This window comes from Acinonyx jubatus, chromosome A2 (assembly GCF_027475565.1).
Source record: "Acinonyx jubatus isolate Ajub_Pintada_27869175 chromosome A2, VMU_Ajub_asm_v1.0, whole genome shotgun sequence".
In the NCBI taxonomy this organism is placed as follows: domain Eukaryota; kingdom Metazoa; phylum Chordata; class Mammalia; order Carnivora; family Felidae; genus Acinonyx; species Acinonyx jubatus.
The window spans coordinates 2,656,214-2,675,920 of record NC_069383.1 but is presented as its reverse complement, the minus strand read 5'-3'; the positions used below and the strand labels follow the sequence as shown (position 1 = coordinate 2,675,920).

The following is a 19,707-nucleotide window of genomic DNA, read 5'->3' as shown; positions in this document are numbered from 1 at the left end:
GGTGTAATTTTGGTAGTGCTTTATAGTGTATAAATTTCTTTCCTTTTGTGTACATCTTTTGTAAGGATCCAACTTGATGCCAGTAGAGAAATACATTGGAGGTACATTTACTTTTTGTGGGGGGTTTGTGCGCAGTAGTTAGGATTTGGACTCCAGAACTAGACCATCTCGGTTCACCTATTGATGTCGCCACTTCCTAGCGGGGTGACCTTGAGTTGATGATTTAGAACCTCCTTGTCTTTGTTTTCACATTAAAAAAAATGGGGGATGATATAAACATCTATGTAATGGGGTGGTTAAATCAACAAGAACACTAATACGTGTGAAACACTTAAATGGTTCCTGGCACGTAATACACTGATTTCATGATTTCTTGAGCTATAGTTTATGTCTGTTGTGGTTGTGTGGGCTTAATCCTTCTGTCTCCCATCCTGCTTTCTTATTTCATGGTGTTGTCTTTGTTAGTCACAGAAGCAACTATTTTCCATCCGTGTACGCTTCACTCATTTATAACTGTTAGTTTTCTCTTATCTTTTTTTAGAAAAATGCTTTTGTTTAGGAAAAATGGGTAGTCATCAAAGACTGATTTTTTTCTTTCTGTATACACCTCTTGTTAGCAGAAGGTAGGGGTAGTTTCTAGATTTTTGTTTGTATAATTAATTACCAACGCCTTTTTGTATTACGGTTTTAGGCGTTCTCAGGGTCCCCTAGGCTGACAGTGTCACCTTTCATTTTTGTCAGAGTGACAGCCCGGCGGGGGGCTGCTTGTCCTCAAAGGGGCGAGTGAATTGGTCATCTAGAATCAGTTCTCAAGTGCGGTTCTTGTTAGTATTGTGAATGGATCCCATGTTTTCCTCTCCCGTGGAGGATGGCTGTACTGACTGTAACACGGAAGAAGCAGACGTCGTAGCTGAGAGGTGATAACGTGATTTGTGGAAATGTTGGAAGAAGTCCTGTGTGACTGTGTCATAGCTGTCTTATTCATACAGGTTCGTACAGGTCGGTGACAGAGTTACCCCACAGGTAAGCTCTTGTCCTGGATCTCATTGCCGAATGACTTTGGGCCACTTGTTTAATCTTGTCCTTGCTTTCTTTATCTATAATATGAAGGTAAAGGATTTATACAGGGTAACCTAAGATAACAAAAAAGGTGCGTGAGTGAAAATGATTTCTCGAGTTGTTTCTAGTTCTAAAAGTGTGTAGAAACACATATTTCTGTGGTAACTCCTGTAGGCATTCGTGTATAGATCCTGGTGTTCTGCAAAGTAGCACACTGCAAGTAAACATGCTTTTTGGATACAGTAATGCTCAAAACCTGCAGACCTTACAGAAATTCGTAACCAGAATGCTTATAAAAGAGAGTAACAGCCCTGATACCAATATTGCTGCATTCGCACCTAAGAAACGCAGTCTGATTTTCTCCTTTTAGGTGTTGTCCTTAAGAGGCATTTGTTCTTGAGACATTGGGTTCCCCAGAACCAAGAATGTAATTTAGCGGTAGCCATCTTCATCAACCAACCAACAGACAAAATACATAGCGGGAAATGTCTTTGGCTTTTTGATCTGGTAAAGGTTTCTGTTTTAATTGTGACATAATCTGCTTCTGATCACTTCAGAACATAAACCTGCTGACGGCACAATGTCACAGTACGGGCAGGACTCCCGTGTGGTGCATAGAGAACTCTTGTAGTTACTGTGATTTACTTGTGTGTTCTCGTCAGCGTCGTCGTTTTCGTTTCTTCAGTTGTTGCAGTTTGAGGAGCCTCCAGTGGTCTCTCGGTGGTTTGGGTTGAGTTTTCCTAGTTGATGATGTTGGGCATCTTTTCTTACTTCGTCATAGGTTTTTTTAAGGCAGGGAAGGAAAGGCCTAGCTGTTACTATGGTTTCTTCCTTTACGGATTACTGACCAGGTCCGGAGAAGCACAGACCTCCCACCGAACCAAACAGTGGCGGTCTTGAGCCTGTGAGAGCTGCCCCCTGTAGCAGAGCCTCCCACACGGAAAAGACCACCTGTTCCTCTGAACTGGAAAATACATTTTTGTTATTAGTGAAGGGAAAGGAAAGCATAGCAAACTGCGTGGGTTGGTGCCCCAGCCCCAAAGTCCCGGCTACGACTCCCAGTGACCTGCAGACCTGTACGCTGCAGGGACAGCGCACTAACTGCCTGTTTTTTTTCTCCCCAGTGAACTTGAAGATGACTTACTTGGAGAAGATTTGCTGTCTGGCAAAAAGGTAAGAAGTTGAGGTCGTCTTGAAACCCGCCTGTAGGCGCTTTGTTGCACTCAGCATAGAGGAGTGTGTCTCCCGCGTGGGGTGCACATTCATGTGTTGGAATTTGAATTGCCTTTTTTTTTCTTCCTTAAATATTTGTTTGATTTTGAGAGAGAGAGAGAGAGAGAGAGAGAGAGAGAGAGAGACAAAGCACTAGCAGGGGGACGGCCAGAGAAAGAGAGACAAAGAATCGGAAGCAGGCTCCGAGCTGTCAGCAAAGAGCCCGACACGGGGCTCGAACCCACAGACCGTGAGATCATGACCTGAGCGAAAGTTGGACGCTCAACCGACTGAGCCACTTAGGCGCCCCTTGAATTATCTTTTAATTGCAGAGAGCTGACTGTTTAATCTGTTAGTAAGTTCTCCAGTAACTATGCGAGAGGTCAGTCCTTTGTCACAAACGTTTTAGTTCTCACTCTGCCTGGGGCATCCAGCAGCTGTTGAGTTTGGGAAAGCAGCAGCATAAAACCACCATGTGCTCGTAAGAAAACTAATATCGGGAGGCTAATATTTTGCATTCCCCTTTGAAAAAATACCTGTTTGTTTATTTGAGAGAGAGAAAGTGTGAGTGGGGGAGGGGCAGAGAAGAGAGGGAGAGAGAGAACCCAAGCAGGCCCCACCCTGTCAGCGTGGAGCCAGATGTAGGGCTTGATCCCATGAACCGTGAGCTCAGACTTGAGCTGAAATCAAGAGTCCGATGCTCATCCAGCTGAGCCACCCGGGCACCTCAATGCACTGCATTTCCTTTTTGAGAGTCTGCAGATACGGTTAAAGAGAGTCCTATTCAAATATAACACGCATTCAGGTAAATGAGACTGGAAGTCTAAAACCTAATACAGGTTTCTGTAAACCTTCTTGATCAAGTAAAAAAACTTTGCTATAATTATGTTTAATGTGTGTGTTTATAAGGTGTGTGTATCTGTATGTTGTGTAAACGTATACATGTATGTTTATACTACTGCCATTGTATTTTGAACATTGTAAAATGTACATTAAAAATAGAGGGGCGCCTGGGTGGCTCAGTCTGTTAAGTGTCGGACTTAGGCTCAGGTCATGATCTCACGGTTTGTGAGTTCGAGCCTAGCATCAGGCTCTGTGCTGACAGCACGGAACCTGGAGCCTGCTTTCGATTCTGTGTCTCCCTCTCTCTTTGCTCTTACCCTACTCATGTTCCGTCTGTCTGTCTCTGTCACTCTGTCTGTCTCTCTCAAAAATAAGCATAAAAAAAAAAAGAAATTAAAATCCAAAGATTGAAGTGAAATACTACATTCTTTTTTTTTTAACTTTCATTCATTTTTGAGAGAGAGAGAGAGACAGAACATGAGCCAGAGAGGGGCAGAGAGAGGAGACACAGACTCCGAAGTAGGTTCCAGGCTCCGAGCTGTCAGCACAGAGCCCAATGCGGGGCACGAACCCACAAACTGTGAGATCATGACCTGAGCTGAAGTCAGACGCTTAACTGAGCCACCCAGGCACCCCAGAGGCGCTAAATTTTTGAGAACTTATTAACAGTTTAAAAACACTTGATGTTCTTACTAAATAAATATCAAGGTAGTTTTTTATGCTGTTTTTTTTTTTTTAAGTTTATTTTGAGAGCGAGCGCAAGTGGGGGAGGGGCAGAGATTGAGGAAAGAATCCCAAGCAGGCTCCACACTGACTACGCGGAGCCCTGATAAGGGGCTTGAACTCATCATGACCCAGGTCAAAGTCAGAAGCTTAATTGAGCCATCCAGGCGCCCCGTGCTTAGTTTTTTAAAGTTTTAAGATTGTGGTGGTTTCTTACTGTCCACAGTTCTTACATGTAAGCTCATTATACTTTTAGGTGATAAAGTCACATGATTGATTATATCAGATCTGATTATAGTTTATTTTTATACTTATTTATGATATAGTTGATGAAGGTCTTGTTCTAGAAGAAAACACCAGTGCTGCCATTTTCTTGTAACGATGTTGCATGATTAGCTTTTTTGCTAATACATGAATTAGTTGTAGGGTTCTTTGAGGCCACTTTCCTTCCTCCTGTTTCCTGCTGCATCATTGGCCTACAAGTGGCCTGGCTTCAGTCTACCTCAACTTTCCTCCTTTAAGCGGCTCTCATCACCTGTAACTTTAAGTAAGAATTAATTTAGTTACCTCTAAATGCACATGATCCCTTGTAAGTAAATGGGGAAACATCGAAATACTGGAAGTGAAAAACCAGTGAGATTGCCCCTCGGCCCGTCCGTGTTTGAGGGTCTCAGGCTCTGGTCTCAGGGTGTGACTTGCAAGCCCGCCCTTCCTGGGTCATGGTCACAGAGGGAAAGTGCTACTGTTTTCTTTCTGACTCGACGAATTCGCACAACTTTGAAGTGCTCTTACTGTACGTGGGAGTTCACTACCCTAACGTAAACACCTTTTTTTCCCTTTGTAATTACTAAAGATACTTTAGTGAACAACACCAATTGGATGTGAAAATATTTGAACACAGTAAAGTATTTTTTACGTGAAACCGGATCTCTGTCCTTGGGCTAGCCTGGGCATCATTGTTCGCCCCATGTTCCTATCAGGATGGCCCACCAGCCCTAAAGACTCTTTGGTGTCCGTTTGTCCCCATCTCATGAGACGTTTGGTCTGGTCGCGTGTCAGTAAAGGTGGAAAAGCACTATTTGGTTTGGATGGTAATGCTGACTATTCTGGGGATGTAGTCTCACTTTATTGCATTAGTTGATTCGTGTGACTCAGTCTCTTTTTTTTCTTTTCTTTTTTTTTTGATGTTTATCTTCGAGAGACGGAGATTGAGCGCATGCGCAAGGGAGGGGCAGAGAGAGAGGGAGACAGAAGATTGGAAATGGGCTCCACCCAAGCCCAGTGTGGGGCTCGAATTCCCAAACTGTGAGATCATGACCTGAGCCAAAGTCGGATGTTTAACCGACTGAGCCACCCAGGTGCCCCTTGGTCTCCTTTTTTTTTAAATTTTTTTATTTTAATGTTTGTTTATATTTGAGAGAGACAGAGTGTGAACAAGGGAGGGACAGAGAGAGGGAGGGAGACAGAATGTGAAGCAGGCTCCAGGCTCTGAGCTGTTAGCACAGAGCCTGACGCGGGGCTTGAACCCACGAACCGCGAGATCATGACCCGAGCCGAAGTCAGACACTTCACTCACCGAGCCACCCAGGCGTCCCCGCTTGGGTCTCCTTTCTGATGGAATAGGAATGCGTGAGGGCGGCAGCGGGATGCCTTCTGTCTCAGCAGCAGGGCCCTTATCCACCTTGGCCAAGTTTGGAAGTTTAATTTAGGGCAGTGTATGTACTCCTCTCTCTTTTTCTCCTCTCTTCTTTCCTAGCGGTGTACCTTGTAGGAATCAAAGAGCTCAAATTTTCAAAAAGAAATAGTGAAAGAAATAGATCTCTAAGTCCCCATGACTGACATTTTGCCATATTTCTTATATTGTTTTTCCGTGTGTTTTAAAGTAGAATTTAAAAGTTATATATATGAAGATCCCTGCTTTTTAATTTACCATTGTATTGTTGGCATATCCCCCTTGTACTTAAACGTTTCTTGTTTTGTGATGGCTCCATAATGGTTTTGTTTGTGCACACTGTAGTATACATAGCCATTCCTACATTCACTGAGGGCATTTCCAGCTCATTGCTAGGACTTCGAAAAGAACACTGACTTTTTATGAGCGATTGGAAGGACACGTAACAGAAGGAGGGCAGAGTGCGGTCTCCCGCCTGCATTTGTCGCCCTGATTCTGAGGTTTTCAGGTAAAGGCGGTTTTGCTTTATCGTTGCCCACTCCCCTTCCTGAATTATTTTGAAGTAAATCTCAGACATTATCGTGATATCTATATATCTATATATATAGGTATATATATATACTGATACATATATATATATATATATATATATATATGTATAAAAGTGTATTTATTTTGAGAGAGAGAGAGAGGAACCCAAGCAAGGGCCTGCGCTCTCAGTGCCAAGCCCGGCAAGGGGCCTGTTGGATCGTGACCTGAGCTGAGAGCGAGAGTTGGATGCCTGACGGACGGAGCCACCCAGGTGCCCCTATGATGATAGTTTAACGTACATGCACTATGCTTTTGGAATTCTTTTCTTTGCACGGTTCTGTCCAGGAGAATTCCTGGCCCGACGGTGTGCGCGGTTCGGCCTCCTGTCTCGTGTCCCCCAGTTGCTTTCCGGCGCTGTTTTCTCAGCTGGGCAGCAGGTGCACGGGCACGCCTTTCGCTTTTCCGTCCCCTGGCTCTGTGATCACTTCTCCTTTAAACTCTTTGTCAGTGAGGTAGATGAAAAGTGATTTCTAGTTAGTTTACTTTGTATTTATTTGGTGTCTAGTGAGAAGGAATATTTTGTTGGGTGTGTAATCAGGAATTTATTGTTAGAGGTACGCTGGCCGCCTGCCACCATCTCTCTCCCCCATGCCCCCGCCCCCAAGTCCCCACGAAATGTAGGGGGATGTAGCTTTGTCTGGGGAGAGGCTCCTGGGCTGGTGGGCCGGAGGGCTGCACAGAGTATGGTGACCGTGTCAGACTGACAGGGGCGGCCGAGGACGAGTTCATTGGTGTCCAGAAGGGAGGTTAGAGTCAAGTTTCAAATACAGGATAAAAACGAAAGGTCGGCCAGCTCCAGAATGAAGCAAGCTGGCGTGACCCGACTAGAGCTGTGAGAAGTTGGGGAAGTCCAGGTGCCAGTCGCCTGCCAGCCTGTGATGCCTTCTTCAGTTTCTGTTGTACCTCGGCAGCGGGTGCCAGACAGGTTGTGTCTGGTCCGCCGGTTCAGACCTTCTTCTACCTTCTGGGGAGTGCTGGAGCACGTTGTTTCTTTCATGGTTGTCTCCCCCCAGGAGAGGAGGGGCCTGCTGGTCACACGGATTTCAGGAGCATTCCCAGCCGCTTTCTCTCACTTTCTGGGCCTGGGGGTGGGGAGGGGGGCTGCCCCCTTCCCCCCGCCCGCGGATCGCCCAGAACGGAGTCCTCTAGTCACTCCACCCTTGTCTGATGGAGCGGTTTGTCCCAGTTCTTTGGGATGTAGTTGAAAAGCAGTTTTTGCCTCAGAGATGGAATCTAGGTCTCCGCTTCTGCTCTGTCAGCAAAGTGGGTATTTGGTCCTTGCCTCCCGTGCACGGTACTTACCACATTCAGAGTCCACAGGTAAGATCTGGTTACCGTCAGGGCCGGCACAGTATATATTCCTTTTTGTTTGTTTGTTTGGTGAATTATTTATTGGTTCACTGAGTTTTGACAAGTACTTAAAATTTTAAAGAAACTCAAGGAAGCAGCCTCTTACAGAATGTCATTAGGCTTTCATTGAAATGTTAATTTTTAAAGACTTTCTGTGGCTTTATTTAATAAATTGGGCGGCCACATTTAGGCAGGCCTGGCTCATCTTCTTTAGTGGAGGACAGATTCTGTGGGCGACTAAGCAGAACTTGATTTTGGCTGTTAAACAGTCTGTTTCTTTTTCATACAGATCCACCCCTCCGTTCTTCAAGTAAACTACGTGGCCTGTGTTAGTTCATTTTTACCTTGTTAGAATGTCAGCCATTAAGTAGAGTTCCTTGAGACCTGTAAGAACTATAAGGTTCATATTTTCTTGGCTTATGTCAAAAATATTAGAACGAGAGTGTACAGACAAGTTTGAGAAAGCTAGTTTTACAAGCTGTAAAATGTTAGGAAAAGACTGCTTGTTTCATCTTTAGAAAATCAAATCTTTTTTTTTTTTTTTCCTGTTTTTACCTTTTTTCATAACATGTGTGTTGGAGGGGCTTCTTTTGGAGGGGGTGGTAATTTGTATATACCATGAAAGTAATTTGAATAGGGAAGGAAAGTGTGAAGGGACACTTCCTCCCCCTTCCCGCAGAAGTGTAAGATACTGGTGTGTATTTAAGGCAAAACCTGGAGTGTGCAAAGTTGAGCCTCTACCTATGGGTGTGGTGAGTGCGCAGGCCTGTCAGGAGCAGGGGCGGGACCTGAACCAGGCATGTCTGTTTTCACGTGTCACCTCTATTGGACGGACCAGTTTTATTTCCTTACCATTTCAATTCGGTGATCCAGTTCTCTAAAATCTGCTTATTTCTGAAATTCCACCTTGTTTTTGTTTAAACAAAAACCTTCAGATTTTGGATACTAACAGTGTTAGATTTAGTCAAGGCTTCTTTTAAGTTTTTATTTTAACTTCCGTTAGTTAATACACAGCGTTGTGTCAGGTTCCCGTGTACTGTATGCTGATTCGCGCTTCCACGCGTCCGCTGGTGCTTCTCAAAGTGCACTGCTTAGTCCCCACCACCTGTTCCCCCAGCCCCCCACCCCCAACCATCACTGTGTTCACTGTAGTTAAGGGTCTGTTTCTTGTCTCTCTTATTTTTTCCCTTTGTTTGGTGTGTTTCTTTTTCTTTTTCTTTCTTTCTTTTTTAAGTTTTTAAAAAGTTTTTATTTTGAGAGTGAGAGGGGTAGTGTAGAGAGAAGGAGAGACAGAATTCCAAGTAGGCTCCACACCATCAACGCAGAGCCTGATGCAGGGCTCGAACTCACGAAACTTGAGATCATGACCAGAGCTGCGATCAAGAGTCAGACGCTTAACCGACTGGGCCACCCAGGCGCCCCTGTTTGGTTTCTTAAATTCCACATATGAGTGAAGTCGAATTTAGTCAAGTATTACGGATACAGGGAAAAATATTCATAGGATACTACCAAAAGAGTCCCCTTTTCCTTTTTTGGTTAGATTTAGAATAAATGTGATCATTAGGCTTGTTTCTTAAAACAAAAATTTCATTATTTTTGAGAGAGAGAAAGGGGCGGGGTGGGAGAGAGGACCCGAAGCAGGCTCTGTGATGACAGCAGAGAGCCTGATACGGGGCTCGAACTCACGGAGCGAGAGATCATGACCTGGGCCCGAGCCGGATGCTTAACTGACCGAGCCCTGCCAGGCGGCCCAGCCTTGTTGTTTCTGCACTCACCTGACTCTGCACTTGAAATGTGTCTGGGGAGGCGGGTGTCCCATGTGTGGAGTTTCTCCACTGGTTCTGTCGGAATGAGGTAACTTACTGAATGGCACGTGTTCTAATAACAGGGTGAGAAATAATCCAGCCAATGTAATTTTGCACATTTGTAACCAGTCTTTTTATGGAAGTGGCATGCATTAATTAGATTTTTTGTTTTAATTAGAATCAGTCGGATTTGTCAGATGAAGAGCTGAATGATGATCTTTTACAGAGTGATAATGAAGATGAAGAAAATTTCAGGTATTCCATATTAGCTCATTAAAATTTTTCTGGAACTAAATTGCTAGTAACTGTAATTTATAATTATAATGGGATATGATTGACAGTGTGATACTATATCATTGAACACAATTTTATTTTACACGGGATATTAATACAACATTTATGTGGAAGCCGTATATTTCTGTAAGTAGGTTTTTGGTCTTGTATTTGATGACCTGTGTAATTTTGTTGAGCGCAGATTATGAGAGCTCGGGAAAGGTGTGTACTGAGTTCCTTTATTGGACGGGGCAGTGGCCTCACACACTTGGTATTGTTGCTTGAGGTTTGATGTTGCTGCTTTTGTTTCTTTGTTAGACCATTTTTACTTATATGTGATCTGTTGACTAAGAATTGCCATTTTGAAAATTCCTTTGGACTGTACTTGAGACTGTAATTTGACTATGTGAGTGTAATTGTTCTAGTGAGTATAGTTACTTTAGTCGGTTTTGACTACAGTAACAAAATACTATGAACTCGGTAGTTGATAAACAACAGAAATTTCTTTCTCGCGGTTCTGGGGGCTGGGAACTCCAAGGTTAAGGTACCAGCACGGTCAGTTTCTAGTTTCTGGTTCCCAGATGGCATCTTCTCTCTGTGTCCTCGCTTGGCGGAGGGTGAGGGAGCTCTTGGGGTCCCCTCTGTAACAGCACTCACCCCTGTCGGGGGAGGGGGGGCTCCATCCTTCTGACCTGATCTCCTCCCCAAGGCCCCACCTCCAGGCACCATCACACTGGGGGGGTGAGGATTCAGCAGATGAGTTTTGGGGGGACGTGAATATCCAGCCCCAGCAAGCATGGACGTCTCTGTGTTGTTGACGCAGTAAAGCTCCGTTAGAAGAGTGGGAAGCGGCGTGTAGTATTCTCTGGTGGCGGAGCAGGGTTTTCAGTTTTATGAGAAGACCTATATTGGGAAAGCTTCGGGAGATCTCTCTGTCGTGAACGTCGTTAACAGATACATGCTGCTGATTATCGAACTACAGATCTGTAACTGGTTTTCTAACGTGAAGCGGTTGTTTTTGGATAGCAGTGCAGTTTTCAGTTAGTTTATTCCACCACTTAAGTTTCCCAGGTCTGTTGTGTGACATCATCTACGTGTGTACACTCGGCTTTATCCGCAGATCTTGCCCCCTAAGTGTTTTGGCGCTTACTGTTTGGCGTACTGTGATTTAAGACGTTGAGTGTCATTTGTTTGCAGTTTTATTTTATTTTTTTGAGAGAGAGCGTGTGCAAGTGAGGGAGGGGCAGAGGGAGAGGGGGGAGAGAGAATCGCAAGCAGGCTCCACGCTCAGAACGGAGTCCGACGTGACCTGGTGCTTTATCGCTTAACTGACCGAGCTATCCCGCCACCCAGATTTTTTTTTTTTTTTTTGCAGTTTAAAAACCCTCTTTGTTATTTTCCCAATATTACAAACTGATTGTTTTTTTAATTGTGACTAGTACAGATTTTATTTATTGAACATTGACATGTATTTTCACACACATTTTTAATATTTTAATTTTTTAAATAATTTATAATTTACATAACAGAAAAAGAAAATTGTTCTTAAAATTCCATCTGTGGTTCGTTCTTTCTTCTTTCTTTCTTTCTTTCTTTCTTTCTTTCTTTCTTTCTTTCTTCTCTCCACCTTGTGTACCTTTTATTTTAAAATTTTTATTTTTTAAAATTTTAGTTAGCATACAGTGGGGTATTGGCTTCAGGAGTAGAATTCAGTAATTCATCACTTCCATATGACATCCAGTGCTCAGCACAATTCCCTCCCTGAGTACCTGTCACCGATCTAGCCCATCTCCCACCCAGCCCTCCCTCAAACCCTCAGTTTGTTCTCTATCGGTAAGTCTCTTGTGGTTTATTTCCGTCTCCTTGTTTTGTGTGTGTGTGTGTGTGTGTGTGTGTGTGTATGTGTGTGTGTGATTTTTCTGTTTCTAGAGTAATACTGCCACTTTTACTTTGGAATCCTGGAAAACAGTGAGCATCCTTTTTACCCTGGAAGTTAGAATAAAATGTCGTCTGTTTGTTTTCAGTGCTAGAGTTTTGCCAGCCAGACTCGTGTCCCCATCTGCTTGATCTGATTCTTTTGGGCAAAAAACGTGCGTCTGATGATAGTGCGGATGCCGTATGCGTTAGGGGATCATGGCACAGGCTCAGTATGGCGCACTGAGCTCTGTTTCCAGTCGTGATTGGAGGAATGTACATTGCCCGTCACCGGGACAACTTTTCGCCAGTCGTGCTTGAAGTCTTTGTAACAGTTCGTTTATGGAGCAACTTAATTTTGAGCTTTACTCTGATTGGGCACCTTTCTTTCTGTTTTTGTTCTCTTTAGTTCTCAGGGTGTCACAATTAGTCTAAACACCACATCTGGCATGGTCACGTCATTTGAACTGTCTGACAACACTAATGACCAGTCCGGAGAACAGGAGTCTGAGTATGAACAAGGAGAGGACGAACTTGTTTATCACAAATCCGGGGGATCTGAACTGTACGCTCACGAGTACCCAGAGGAAGGACGCTACGAAGGCCATGGCGCTGAGCTGACGGAAGGCCACATGGAATATGTGGAGGAGCCGGAGGAGGGGCAGCTGTACAGTGACGAAGTGTTAGACATCGAGATCAATGAGCCCTTAGATGAATTCACAGTGAGTCTTTTTCCTTTGTGTGGCCGAAGATGACCTGGCTGCCTAGGCATGGGTTTCTAGACTGATTTGAAATCTATTTCCCTCCCTCGGGAGGGAGGGAAATTAGACCTTATTATCACTGTCTGCCAGTTTCTTTATCTGAGCTATGACAAAGTTTGTGTTGACAGCTTGTTTGGCTGGAGGTAATGCCCCTTTGTCATTCTGGAAGGCTGCACAGAATCGTGACCTTGAGGATTGCACCTTAAGGAAGAAAACAGCTTTGTGTGGTGGAGATACACTGTCAATTGTTGGAAGTACTTAATGCAGAGCTTTTATCCAGGCTTTAGACAAGATCTGATAAAGTCCTTCCAAGGTGAAAAGATTATTGACCTGCTAAAGACATCTTTAAGGTGCTAATATTCCAGAGTGATTGATGTCCTGTTCATTCATCCTTTTTTGTAACTGAGAACTGTCTAAACATGAATAAAGAGATTGGAGGTTAGTTTTGGAAATGTCACACGTAATTTGTTATCTGTAATCAGGAAGCAAAGATTGTGCTGATTTCTATTTCAGGAAGATGATTTTGATAAGTAGCTTTTTAAAAAGTTGAACTGTCAAGAAAGAAAAGGTACTCGTGAAAGATTGCTCGCTCATCTGTCTCAGTGATTCATCCTTAAGAGATACTTGTTTTTAAAACTAACGCTTAATGAAAATCTATGTGGGAAGGACGCGATAGTCATCAGTAGAATCTTAAGGCTTTCGTGATGCTGAAATTCCACTGAGAGGCCATGTCACTTGGGCTGCCGGGCAGGACCCGGTGGAGACGTGCACAGTTGGGGGTAACGGCGTTGCCTTATTCTCGTCATGTTCTTATTCAGCGGAAGCTTGCTTTTGAGAAAAAAATTTCAAAATCAGAATCTTGGTTATTGGTCATACGTACATATAAACGCGAGTAATTTTGAAAAGGATTGTTTATGTGGAACCTCAGGGTATTTAGTCCTAATCATGATTGTGTTTATATATCTCAGTAGTTATTATTAAGATCTGATTCTTTTTGAATGGTTTCTCTTAATGGGAACATGTTTGTAGTTTTGGTAAATCAAAGCATGTAAAAGGCATCATGGGTGCTTGTTCTTTTGATAACGGTAATGGTTTGGCTTAGTAAGAAGTCTTCACTGTGTGGACAGGTGCTGTCTGGCTTACCGGTGTGTTTGTGGACTGTCTGAAGTTGGGGTACTATACATTTAAAATGTTTCTTAAAAATTAAGCCAAGATCTTTTAAAAATGTAGCCGGTTATTCGCTTGGTTAGAGCATTTTATTATCTCTACTGTTTGTCGGTAAGATAAGGTGATTGGGTAATCATATGTGAGTCCTTTTCCCTTGTAAATTCAACAGCTCAGCAAATCTCCACTGATGTCCGGTCACTGGGGACACACATTTTGCTAGAATATGAGACATGAGGCATGGCCCCTGCCTTCTGTGAACTTAGAACTTGGCGGACCAGATCAGCGTGGAAAGTGCTCGACAGCACAGCTGTGCCTGGCCGCGTAGGAGAGATTTCTCACTGTGGCCTTGTGGCAGAATTTGTCGTAAAGAGAATTCTCACACGTGAGGACTTTCCCTCTCTTTTGTTGCATTGTCAAACTAGACCTGCATTTAGGCCCCTGGTTGTATAAACTCCAGCTTAGTTATCCAACGTCTTGTGGCCTATGAGTCTGGTCTCAAGAAGAAAAACAATGTGGCAACTCAAGATTCAAACCAAAAGAATCACGAACAGTTTTGCTTAGAGTTTCTGAAAGTGTCCTAACATTTTCACGGGGAGCCGTACGCCTTAACGGTGAGGCGAGGTAGTGTCAGCTCTCCTCGGGACATCTAGCTTTAGAGCCTTGGCCATTCTTTTCTCTCTCTTCCCTGTTTCTTTAAAATGGCTGGTTTCTGCATAGTTGTCATTGTGGTGGAGTCTGGCATTACCTTTGCTTTGGACCGAGGACCTAGATGGCCTTGAACCGGGGCGTGCTGCTCCTGCTCTCCTCCCACTCTGCCGCGGAGGGGGCCGCTCCCTGGCTTCCCAGGCCTTTGGTGGTGCGCAGTGAATTCATGATTCGTGATGAGATGAGCTAATGCAGGAGTAGATTGCGTACCTGTGTGTCCCAGTAGCATTTTAGTTGATGAAAGGGTTTATTTCGCTGTGGCCTGTGTCCTGGTTAGGATTTGTTAACTTGTTTTCTCAAGCTAGACTCGAACTCTGTGACATGCAGACCATGAGCACATTTGGTCTTTTTGGGCTCACTCTTAAAATCACACGGAAGGACTCACTGGGAGTGCAATCGCAAAGCCACAGGATTTTACAGTTGGGAGGGACACTTTTACTTATGAAGAAACTTGAGGTCCACGTTTAAAAGTTGGTAGAACAATCCTGGTTTTCTTTCCTGTTATACCCAATAGTAAGACGTTCCTTAGGTTTTGTTTTTGTTTTTGTTTTTTTTTAAATGCTTACTTATTTCTGAGACAGAGAGAGACAGAGCACGAGTGGGGGAGGGGCAGAGAGAGAGGGAGACACAGAATCGGAAGCAGCTCCAGGCTCTGAGCCGTCAGCACAGACCCCGACGCGGGGCTCGAAATCACGGACTGCGAGATCGTGACCTGGCCGAAGTCGGACGCCTAACCGACTGCGCCACCCAGGCGCCCCCCTTTTTTATTTTTATTTTTTTAATTTTTATTTTTTTAATGTTTATTTCTGAGACAGAGCTAGAGCAAGACGTTCCTTAGGTATTAGGAGTTTTCGCCAGTGCTGATCTTGAGAGTGAATTGGGATTTGATTTAAAAACGTGTACTCTTGTATTAAGAAAAGGTTTATATCGCTTATTATTTAACAGAATATTAGAAAGTTGTTGGGTGATTTATACTTTTAAGCACAATCCATTTAGAGCCTTTAAAATGAACATAGATTGAGATTTCTGAAAACACTGTTCTGTAAAAAGAATTTCAGATTGATAGTATATGGGAAGGGCAGCAGGTTGTTGTTTCTTGGTGCGAATCCAGTGAGATAGGCTCTTCTCCATTGTACGTTAGCTGAAAATTTTCAGTACCATCGTCTGGCCGTATTTGAAACCTGACAGTTGTGCTGTCAGTGACTTGCGGGTGGTGCCAGCTTCTCTTTTTGATAGGATACGAACAGTTTCTTCTGGAGACTAAAACGCAGTGTGTTCAGATAGTCTCAGAGACATTTGTGGGGTCTAAGATGGTGTCTCATCTTGAATACAGCTACTTCCTTTGGGCGTTCTAGGTGCGGCTCTTGTCTGCTCCACAGGAGTGTGTTCGGGTTCTGTCCGTGCTCACTCTTGGTTGTTTGTCTTGGAACCACCCACTGTGCATTTCAGCCAGTGACCAGGCACACTGGGAAGTTCAGCTCTCTGCGTAGGATCACATGTCCTTGTTACTTGGTGATGTCTGCAGGAACCCTTCTTTCTCTCGAATTGTCTTTAGCCAGCTTGTCTACTTCCCTCCATGTGCCCTTCAAGGGACGCCTGCCTGCTGACATGCCCCTTCCATTTCCTACAAAGCTGGAGTCACCTGTTTAATTCAAGGGATGGACTGATGGAGAAACAAATTCTAATGTGATTGCTGATAAAGCTCTTGTGTTGAGTTGAATGGTTCACACTTTTGTTGCTTTCTATTGCCGTAAAAATGGTTCAAGTTTCGCATGATTTCAGCCCCCTTACTGCTGCTGAGCTGCGCTGTGTGAGCATATGCATGTTGTTTTTAAGAAGACTTTTCTTTCGTGCTCATTTTAAGTAGCGCTAATTATCAGGGCGCTTGGATTTGAAGCAGAGCTATGTCACTAAGCTCAGCGACCGGGCTAGCGTACTGCACTCCGTCCTCATGAACACAGGGGAGGGCGCATTCTGTGTTTGTGCTGGGTGCTCTCTGCTTAGTCGGGCAATAGCCGTAGTAAAATCTGCCAAAATAATTAAGCATGAGTGCTGAAGATGAAAAGTGCTTGTAAAAACCCAAAGCTATATGAGAAAAACTTACTTTCTCTCTAACGGCTGTCAGGATGGAGAATACTTGCGGGCTTGTGGGCAGCACGGGCTCCAAGAGCAGGAAGACTGTGTTGCTGAAGATGAATTAAATGAGATCACTGACCGCCAGGTTGCTCCTGAACCGGAAGAGGTATTTGCTCGTCTTTTAAAAAGAGCCCAAAATTTTGGTGGTTTTTTTTCCTTCCAGATTTAAAATGAGCCATCTTTTTGGCATTAGTGAAAAGTTGATAGATACATCTCTTCTTTGAACGATGAGTGTAGTAAAAAGCCTGACCTTTCTCAAGTCTTTTGGGTGGTGAGTTCTGGTGAGCTGTGATTTCTTTCCATTTAGCTGTTTGCCCTTTAAGTGTTAGAATATTTTAAATGTTTGAGGGGGGCGTGGGTAGAGATCTTTAAAAAATGTGATGTATGTGTTAGTGCTTTGAAAGGCGTGCTGTAATCATTTTAAATTAGTTCACGTTCGTTAGTCAGAACCATTATGGAAAGAATACTTCTGGGTCCCCCGTGTTTAGGTGCTGTCTCAGGTGCTGAAGAAACAAGGATGGTTGGGAAGCTTGGTCCCTGTGCTCAACGTGTAGCTTAATACGTGGGAGGGAAGGAATGTGGGCAGATTCGTGTGATGTAAACATAGAAGTGAAGCTTCCCAGCAGAGGCTCAGACCCCTGCTTCGCAAGCTCACAGACGGACGGGCCCTCTGGTTGCTGAGGGTGTCTTGGAGCGAGTTGGGAAAGTGGGTGGGCAGGCGTTGAGGCTTTACAGAAGAAGTAACCCATGGAGTAGTCTGAAAAATGGATGTCATTTGGGTGAATAGAGGTGGCATAAGGCATTGGGTTTCATAGCTTCTGTGTTCCAACCTTAGAACTTGTCCTGTGGGCCAAGCACGTAAGCCACAAAATCATTCTGTAGCCTTAGGACCTGTTGGTTTTAAAACTTTTTTTCCTTATTAATGCTTTTTTTCCTTAGTTATTTTCCTTAATACTCTTTCCCCTCCTTTTCCCAAAAGATCACGAAAAGTGATATTTCCCTGGCTTAAGTCATTTACTTTAGGTCTTATGCCAGTGCTTTAGAAACTCAATATATAAAACATTGTATTTACCCTTTCTTTTCCCTGACACAGCGCTGTGATAGAGTATATGAACGTGCGTGCTGTGGACACTTTCCGATACATACTCTTTTCTCCTCTCTAACACGCTAAATGTGATTTTTCCTTTTGTGTTTTCTGTCTCTTGCTATTTGAAATAATTTGAAACTTAGAGAAAAGATAGAAGAATAGTGTGATGAACTCTTTACTCACATTCTGCACTTGTAAAAGGAACCAGGACAAGGAACCAAGACAAAGCTAAAAGAGATGTTAAATTAGAGGTGGTTCCCCTACTTAGGACTGCTCTGTTCTGGCAGTAACGAGCCACCGCACCAAGGTCCAGGGAAACCAGAGATGTCTGTGGGTCATGTCCACCACAGTGCCTGGTGGAGAGCTTGGAGCCAGCCTCGGTCAGACCAGGGAGGGGTGTTCAGGCTAAACACGTCCGGGAAAGAACTCTTTAAGATGCCACGAGAGGAGAGAAGAGGAAGGGCAGAGAGGGGGCTGCAGAAAGCATTCCGAGTGCTGAATCGTTTAGAGGGACACCCATTAGCTCATGTCCTATTTGTTAGTTGGTGGTATTTTGAATTCGGAAAATTAATTTAATTGATTTTTGTCTATAATTTATTCTTTCAGTATTTTAGGTAATAGTCTTTTCAGTCTTTGATAATATATTGTGTTTGTGGCATATTTTAGAATGAGAAAAGCTTTTGTGGATTTTAATCTTCAGATGCTCTCTGGAGATACGAAGTACTGTTGTTGAAAGCAGTCAAAGGATAACGGGTGTTACCGTTGCCCGGGGCCTTCCAGAAGTGCCTTTTGTACTCGTAGATCTGGATATTTCAGACTGTAATTGCTGAATTGTGTTCATTACAATCTTAAAAAACGGTTGTTTTTTAAAAAACGGTAATTTTGCCTTCCCTTTTCAAGTATCTTCTGAAGAGAGAGATGTCTTTGGAGGAGCATTTTCGTAAAGGAAATGAACTCCTAATGTGTGTATTAATATGACAGAGTATCTCAGACATACTTAAAGGCTTAAATTGGGGAAAAGTTAGATTCTTCCCTTACACCTTATACCAATATGGCTCTCAGATTGACTAAATATTCCAGTGTAAAAAATAGCCAAACATACACTTATACACATAGATATACACATGTCAAATTGTAAATGTATTGGAAGAAAGCATTTTTTAAAATGTTTATTTTAATTTTTTTTTTTTAACGTTTATTCATCTTTGAGAGACAGAGAGAGACAGAGCATGAGCGGGGAAGGGTCAGAGAGAGGGAGACACAGAATCCTAAGCAGGCTCCAGGCTCCGAGCTGTCAGCACAGAGCCCGATGCGGGGTTCAAACTCACAAACTGCGAGATCATGACCTGAGTCGAAGTTGGATGCTCAACTGACTGAACCACCCAGGCGCTCCGCTCCGAATGTTTTATTTTTGAGACAGAGAGAGTGTGAGCGACCATGAGTAGGGGGGAGGGGCAGAGAGAGAGGAGGACAGAGGATCTGAAGCAGGCTCCAGGCTCCAAGCTGTCAGCACAGAGCTGATGTGGGGCTCAAACTCACAAACCATGAGATCATGACTTGAGCCAAAGTCAGATGCTTACCCGACTAAGCCACCCAGTCTCCCCAGAAGAAAACACTTTAATAATGGTGACCTAATGGCCTTAGGCTTACCTGCAGAAGAGAATACTCAGCAAATATTAAGAGGTTTATTTTTCACTAATGTCAAAAAATTCCACAAGGTGTTTCAGATCTGGTGTAGACCTCACTGAGTAATCAGGTACCCAGACTTCTAGACTTCCATGGTATGTTCTAGGGCTGCTGTTTTTACCATGGTCTACATCCAAAAAGTGGATTGATTGCAGGAAGACTGAACAGGGACCCTGCTCGCCCTTTGAAGATACATTCCTGAGTTCTCCTACGACACTTCATAAATGTCTCTTGAGTTACGCCTTAGGCACGTGGCTGTAACTCACAGCAAGGGAGACTGGTGAATATGGTGTTTTGTTAGGTGACAGCGTGTCCAGTCAAAGTTAGGAGTTTTATTATTAAGGACATGATAGAAAATGTGGAAAATTGAGCACCAAGTTGTCTTGGTTATTACTTTCTACTCATGGTAATAGGGCCTTTTTTTGTTTTAAGTGTCTGTTTTTGAGTGAGATCAAGAGAGACCAAGTGTGAGCAGGGGAGCGGCAGAGAGAGAGGGAGACACAGAATCTGAAGCAGCTCCAGGCTCTGAGCTGTCGGCACAGAGCCCGACGTGGGGCTCGAGCCCATGAACCGTGAGATCATGACCTGAGCTGAAGTCAGACACCTAACTGAGCCACCCGACACCCCGGTAAATAAGGCTTTTTTAAGTCATAAGGGAAAAGAGTGACTTGATTATATATAAGTACTCCAAAACACTGTAAAGAAGTTCAGACACATGACAAA

At 43.7% G+C, this 19,707-nt stretch overlaps 1 protein-coding gene across 4 annotated transcripts in view; it reads left to right on the top strand.

Moving 5' to 3' along the window:
- RBM33 (RNA binding motif protein 33) overlaps positions 1 to 19,707 on the top strand; it is a 139,537-nt gene that overhangs the window by 31,437 nt on the left and 88,393 nt on the right. For 2 of the 4 annotated variants that reach the window (XM_027051177.2, XM_053217824.1), the window contains exons 3-5: positions 2,184 to 2,232; positions 9,434 to 9,510; positions 11,852 to 12,164. In XM_027051177.2, the coding sequence (XP_026906978.1) occupies positions 2,184 to 2,232; positions 9,434 to 9,510; positions 11,852 to 12,164 (439 nt within the window). Of the gene's footprint in view, positions 1 to 2,183; positions 2,233 to 9,433; positions 9,511 to 11,851; positions 12,165 to 16,200; positions 16,318 to 19,707 lie in introns of those variants that run through there. The other 2 variants (XM_053217825.1, XM_053217826.1) reach the window with 2 other exon arrangements.